At 45.0% G+C, this 7,363-nt stretch overlaps 1 protein-coding gene across 1 annotated transcript in view; it reads left to right on the top strand.

Annotated features, from left to right (window-relative positions):
• Nucleotides 1–7,363, top strand: part of Alpk2 (alpha kinase 2) — a 125,102-nt gene that overhangs the window by 91,778 nt on the left and 25,961 nt on the right. The window contains exons 6-8 of the mRNA XM_021214980.2: nt 510–657; nt 6,100–6,227; nt 6,324–6,359. Of these exons, the coding sequence (XP_021070639.1) occupies nt 510–657; nt 6,100–6,227; nt 6,324–6,359 (312 nt within the window). The remainder of the gene's footprint in view (nt 1–509; nt 658–6,099; nt 6,228–6,323; nt 6,360–7,363) is intronic.

Below are 7,363 nucleotides of genomic sequence, written 5' to 3'. Positions count from 1 at the left end.
GAGAGAGAGAGAGAGAGAGAGAGAGAGAGAGAGAGAGAGAGAGAGAGAGAGAGAGCTAGCTCAGTGATTTAGAGCACTTGCTGCTCTTGCGAAGTAAGTACCCAGGTTCAATTCTCAGCGTGGAGACTCATGGCCACCCATAACTCCAGTTCCAAAACATTTGATTCCTTATTCTGACCTCTACAGACACCAGGCACAACCATGGTGCACATACATAAATCTAAATAAATAATCAAAACTATATGAGTTCTATTTTCCTGTGAGCATTATAGACCTTTAGAATCTGCATAATGAAAAACAAGCGTTGTTCGTTTTTTTTGTTTGTTTTGTTTTTATTAGAATGGTTCATTTCCTTTCCCACTGTTATAGTTGAGCCAGCCGCATCTCCTCTCAGGCTAGTCTGTTGCTTCATTCTTGAGTTAGGAACGGTCTCCTTGTCTCTCGGGACTGCAGCCGATCAGTGACTGAGATGACCGTCAGCCTACACTAACCTGCATATCTGTCTCTAGCTCCAGTATTGCTGAAGAGGATCCAGGCCGAGATGGCTCCCGAGCACTCCGGAAATATAAAGTTGAGCTGCCAGTTTTCAGAAATCCATGAAGACTCTACCGTTTGCTGGACAAAAGATTCCAAGTCGATAGCCCAGGTCAAGAAAAGGTGGGATGCCACTTTTCACGGTTATTGTTTGCTTGCTTCTTAGTGTGGTTGTCAAAAAAAAATAATAAATAAGAAGAAATGAGGCACGAGTAGAAGCGGTGATTCCATATCCAGTTAAGGTTTGGATATGAAGTGCCCGCCCCCTCAGCCCCAAAGGCTCACGGGCTTTCGGCTTGATTGACAGATAATGGGCTTTAGGGAACCAATGAGAACACGAGGGCGCGGGGGCTCTGACTTAACAGGTCAATCCACCGATGGCTTTATAACTTGGTGACATTACTGGAAGGCGAAAGAAACTGGGATGTGGGGCCTGGCTGAAGTGGGTTAACTGGGTGCCTTTGAATGGTGTGTCGTGGCCCTGGTTCTTGTCTGTCTCTGTTTCCTGGCTGCCACGAAGTGAGGAGTTTCAGCCCCTGTGTTCTTCCATGATAGAAGCCCAGAAACAGAGAGTGAACTGGCTACAGACTGACACCGGGAGTCAAAAATAAGTCCTCCTTCCTTTTCAATACTCTGTCAGATACTTTTGTCGTGGAGAAGAAAGGCTGACACAGTATCCAAGAAGAGGAAGAGTGGAACACAGTTGTTCAGACAGGAAATATAGTGGCTAGTTCTTGCTTCAGCCTGCCACCTGTGAGTTGTGTGTTCCTAGGAAAGGATAGGCTTTCTAGTTACAGTAATTTTTGTTTGTTTGTTTTATTTTTTCGAGACAGGGTTTCTCTGTGTAGCCCTGGCTGTCCTGGAACTCACTTGGTAGACCAGGCTGGCCTCGAACTCAGAAATCCCCCTGCCTCTGCCTCCCAAGTACTAGGATTAAAGGCGTGCACCACCACTGCCTGGTGCTCCAGTTGCAGTTTTTAAAATCAGGATACATAGTGATTTTCTAAGCTCTGAGGGCCTTGGGTTACAAAACTTTCTGGAACTTACACTTAGAGGTATTTTCTGAGTAATATCCCCCCCCCCCGATCCCCAATTAATCTAGTAAAGATAAAAAAAAAAAAAAAACTAAGGAGATTCAACAGGGGGGTAGATCCCAAGGTCACAGAAAAGTAAAGCTTTTGAAGGAGACAAACGACATCACTTAAGATAGAAAGAGAACATTTTTCTGGGTACTTAAGATGATGAAGGAGTCAGAGTCCAGAGGAGAGCACGAGAATCATTGGAAAACTCCACATGGGAGACAACACACTCAGCCACCCCAAATCAGCCCCAGTAATGAATGTTCAAGAAAATAGGTGAAGTCTTGGCTCATTTGGCAAGCCCTTGAAACAAATCAGGGGAGATGAGTGTAACTTAAACATCTCCCAGAAACTTCTTTCTGCCCAGAGAGGCCTTAGGCCAGCTCCCTGAGCTCTTGGAGGTACTCCTATCTTTGTAAACTTAATGGAAACAGGCTGAGCAAGTGGGAAACAGGAGCACTCCTATATTCAGTCAAATGCTCTTGCTTATTCAGTCAAATACTCCTGCTTAGAACGGATGTCTGGAAGTTATTTCTCAAGGGTACCCATGAAGACTTGAGCTGCAGTCTCTGGTCTACCAGCATCACTCCAGAAAAATCTAAGCACAATTGTGAACCAACCACTTGGCTAGATGTGTTCCCATTACCCTGCTTGTCTCATGCTCGGCTTTAAAACAAAGATAATCTCGAAGAAGCACTCTGATTTTTTTAAATTGAGGCATCTTCCTAGAGACTTATTTTAAAAGTACTCATTATTGATTTTAATTATTTTTTTCTGAAACTGTCATTTCAGAATAATGAACCCGCAATTTTTGATTCATTCTTCCTGTTCTAATCTGAGGTTAGCGTCATGCCCTTTCCAGGTCTTTTTGCATCTGAGGAGTATTTCCCCAAACCCAACCTCCCTCTAAGTCAGCTCTCCAGGCCTTTAAAGTCACGTTTGTTCCGCTTCTTAGAAATGGCTTAGTTGGATCATTTTGCTTTCTTCTTACCTCTACTTGAGAAAGTTCCTAAGTCACCACTCCTTTGTTCAAAGATGGCTCATTTGCATGACTTCAGGTATTTCAGCTCATTACCTCCTCTCGCCCTTACTTCCATTAAAATACTTTATTTTATGTGCGCCTACCTGAAGTAGCTCAGAGCCTGGTTGCACCCACTGGCATTCTGTCACTTTAGTGAAATAACTTGAAATGACTAACTCATTGGGGGCCTATTTTCTCACTGTTTTAGAGAACCCATCTATGATTTGGCAGACTTGTCACCTTGGGTCTGTGGTGGGGGTTCCAGATGCCAATGAGAGCTGTCTGTATCAGAGGGAGATGCTGACCTCACTAGGGAGTAGAAGCCCAGGTGTCACAGCCCCCCTTGAGGACATGCCATCAATAACTTGAAGGCCAACTTCTATGTGTAACCTCCTGAAGGACCCACTAGCACCACCCTAGGGATGAATTTGTAGCCTCTATGTACTTTGTGTGTGTGGGGGGGCATAGTCAACACCCAAACTATAGCACTTGCCAAGGTATAGATTTCAAAGAGCTGAATTCTCTCAAAGGTGATTAGGAGCATGTAGCAAAGGACTTAAACTCACCGACTGAGAAGGAAATCAGTTAGCTGGCAAAACTGTTCCAATGAACATTTGAAGAGCGAGGACGTAAACAGCCAATAGGCAAAGGGATATGTAACACATATTTTCAAATACATATAAAACCAGCTTGTGGTTAGCAGGCACTAAACTTGGGTGTTGTCTTCTGCAAAGAAAGCTTCAAGTCAATACATGACTCAAAACTGTCTGGATGGGTCACTGTATTGTTTGTCTGACCCCTAACTTGTACTCCTCCTGTTTCAACCTTTCTCGTAGTCTGCAGAACAGGCATTCACCACTACCTAGAGTCGAATGTGTTCTATTTTAAATAATAAACCGCAAAGGCAAGCATTGGGGCAGTTCTTTATAAGCAAAGTAACCTTTTGGTGAGCCTGTTAAGAGGTGACCCTACCAGGGACATGCCATCACCTCTGTCTGAGTTTTAGGTAATTTCCTTAACAAGCTACAGTTTGGAAGCTAGAAGTCAAAGTGCTTCCTGTGTCCAGAGCAGTGTGTGTGTGTGTGTGTGTGTGTGTGGTGTGCTGTTATGTCTTGGCTCTGGGGAACTTTCAAGTTGGCAGCCTCTAAGACTGTTGTGGCCAGTCAAATTTTTTTGGCCACTAGGAACCAACTCTCCTCTCTGGAAGATGGGCACTTTGGAGTGGCATGAGCTTCTGAGAGAAGCACTGTGCACATGGAGTGGTACAGCTGATAGTTGGGCAAGATCTTATTGCTGGGCTGTAGACAAGAAGGAGCTGTATGCTGTTAAAGATACATCCACATTGAATGATCATGGGGGGGGGGACCCAAGGTCTGTTCAACCCACCTTGGGTGCTGAGTAGGTGTTGCCATCTGCCCCTGGTTCTTTGGCTTTGGGTTTGGGTATCACAGCTAAGTATCTTGCTGTGTTCAGCCTTGTCCACTCTTTAGCCATGTTGTCCTAAAGATAGAGAGATTCCTAACTTACAGAGTAGTCGGATAGGAACTCAACTTTCCACTCCTGGTTCAAAAGATGCACGATCCTCTTTTACTTCCCATAGCAACATTGTTGCATCTTCTGGCTTAATGGTTACTTTTCTTCCCTATCACTGAATCCTCATGAGTGAACACATAACTGCCCTCTTGAGGACGTAGAAATGTGGTTTTCTTTTATGGAGAAAGCCTGCTGACAAAACCGAGCCCCACCTTCCCGGCTTATGGCCATTCACAAGGTGAGACTTTTTGTGCCTCATGTGCCTGCTGTCTGCTGTTCCTCACACTGCAGTCAATAAGCAAGCTTGCTGTTTCTGAAAACTGAGGGTACATCTAAGTAAGGTGTCCAGGACCCTCTCTGCAGGTCTGGAATCCAGGCCCTTCTGCCTTCTCAGCCATTTTTTTCCCTGAAGGAACTGAGGAAATGAAGAGAGGGCAGCAAGACAGGTGAGGGTCTTTCTGAATCTGAACAGAGAATCACAGAGTTACTGAACCTCGGCGAAGATGCTCAGGGCACAATTTCCTTGAGTTTGGCTCCAGCCTTTTAGGGGGATCTTAACTACCCCCTTTCTATGATTCTTGCTGTGCTGGAGTCTGTATCCCTAGATCAGGACACCTTACCACTCTCTGGAACTCACTCAGCATTTACTCTGCCAGGAAACGCTCCTCTGAAACGTGGATCTGTTCATGTCTAGAGGTAATCTTTCATCAGAGTACTATTAGAATCTCAAACAGTGGAGGAACTGGTATGATTTAGTGGACCTTGTTTTAAACCATTGGTCTATTCCAGAGGAGGCAGTATAAATCAAAGATTTGAAGTCTGTTGGGAACCCCCCCCCAAAAAAAAAAACAGCCAACAACAAAGCCTTGTACTGAGACAAGCTAACATCTGTGGATGCTCTTTGTCAAACTGAGACAAACCCAAATGGAAGTGCACATTATTGCAATCATCATGCAAGAACACAATTACAATGGGATTTTTGTCTAGTTTTCCAGCCATGTGCATTCTTATCAATTTCTGAATCAAGATTACAGCCCTAAACATTGATGTAACTATCTCCAACTTAAGGTCAGGAATCAGAAGCTACCTGGGGGGGGGGGGTCAGCCCAAGGTCCAGCTTAGATGTCCTAGTGTCTCAGCTCCCCCATCTGTGGACTGGGGACAGTGATTATAGATGATCTCTCAAGTTGTTCTGAGGATGTGATGAGTTCATGTGTGCCTGGTACGTAGCAAGTACAGCAGGATAGCCATTGCTAATGTCATCGTCATCATCTTTATCCGCCGTACCGCCAGTTACTGATTCATAATACTTAGTAATATTGGGCAGAGGGATGGAGGGATAGACACAGTCACGAAGATGTTATTATTTAAAGGGTCTTAAACATATACTGGTAGGGAGACTGGGGCAAGAGGATTGGTTGGGGCCTGGAATTTGAGACCAACATAGTAAGATCTCCATCTCAAAACAAAATCACCTACCAAATGGAAGCCCTCAGTTCTGAATCCTTGTGTAAAGGTCAGAGCCTCTGTCACTCTTTCTTTCACTGCATCTGCATTTAGATTTAAGTTTAGAGTCCTTGATTTCCCTCATGCACGGGTTACCTGGATCATCAACATAATTAAGATGAGTTCTGAGCTATGCTAACAGCAGCTTCCAGAAGCTCCTAAAGGCTCCTGGCTTTCCTGATGCCAGTTAGCCCTTCAGAATGTCTCTGCATATTCACGTTGTGTGTCAAAGACCATTAAACCACAATGTAGTAATCCTCTCTATGTGTGAATCTGTTGTTTAATTAGCTGATTGGGGGATTCTAGTCTATAAACCAGCCCATTGGCTGAAAGAGCAAGGCAGGAAAGACATTAGCTCCTTCCTTCTTGAGGGCGTTAGAACTTCCGAATGACAAAGCATGTGAATGTTAATGTCCCCTATTCCAGCGCAGGGGACAACTCCAGTGTTTCCTTGGCCATCGTCCAAGCTGGTCAGAAGGACCAGGGCCTGTATTACTGCTGCCTCAAGAACAGTTATGGAAAAGTCACTGCTGAGTTTAACCTCACAGCTGAAGGTAAACCTCGGCTTCTCAGCTGCACATCAAAGCCCTGGACCCCTGCCAGCCCAAAGGGACACCTGTCCTGACCCCACTCTCTTTGTTTCCTTCCAGTTCTCAAACAGCTTTCAAGTCACACGGAATATAGAGGTAAGTGACATGAGCCGGCCTGTCTGGAACTGGGCTCCCCACCCAATTATGAAACAGCTCCTTGAAGAACACTCATTGTTCTGTGCGCTCTTCTAATGAAGTAGAGGATCGCCCAGGAAGGGCTTTGGAAGGGTGTGCTGACTCAGGATCTGTGTCCTGGAAAGAATTTCAATAGATTGCAAGTACCTAGGAGTATGTCACTTGTGGAGATTAAACTGCAGACATGGCGTCTTGGGGAACTGTGCAGGGGAATTTGGACTTGACTTTCTTTAGACATAAGCCTTGCCCTCCATGCTTATGTTTTGATTCTCCGATATCCTCTTCAGTTTGACTAGCTGAGCAGAAAAAATGACCTTGTCTGATTGATGTGTGCTGCCTTTTGGTACATATGGTGTTCTATAGTATAACAGCTGCTGCTCCAAGCCATTTATGCAACAGCGAGGTCATCCGTTTAAGTTTCCACAGCTGGCACAGTCTGAGCTTGCTATGCCTTCTATTATTCCCTCTTAAGGAAAATGACTTGTCTGCCTGCCCCCACCCACCCTGCCCATTGTTCTAGGAGAGTGGGGAGGCTCTTGGCTATAAAGTCTCCCAATTCTTGTGATCTAAATGACCCCCACACAGCCACTTTTTAACAAGATGTGGCACCGGGAAGAACTACCCACAGCAGGGAGGCCGTTCTGCACACCCCTGCAGCCGGCCTTGTACCAGCACATGCTCAGGCAACCTTCTGCAGCGTACCACCCTTGGTCAATTTCAGGATTGGCCAATTTGTGCATTGGTGATTATATCGGATGAGCATCTGGAAGGTTTGCTGCACAGTATTTAAAGCAAAAAAAAAAAAAAAAAAAAAAAAAATAAAAGATACTTCTGGAAAACATGCAAATGAAAAGAAACAAGACATTCTATAGTTTGGTGCATAGGAAACAAGAGACTGAGGCTGTTCTGGGTGTGATGGCCTCATCTGTGACCCTAGCTCTGGGGGGACACACAGTTTCTCTGTA

This window comes from Mus pahari, chromosome 15 (assembly GCF_900095145.1).
Source record: "Mus pahari chromosome 15, PAHARI_EIJ_v1.1, whole genome shotgun sequence".
In the NCBI taxonomy this organism is placed as follows: Eukaryota; Metazoa; Chordata; class Mammalia; order Rodentia; family Muridae; genus Mus; species Mus pahari.
The sequence above is the reverse complement of the archived record's forward strand: the minus strand, read 5'-3'. Positions and strand labels throughout refer to the sequence as shown.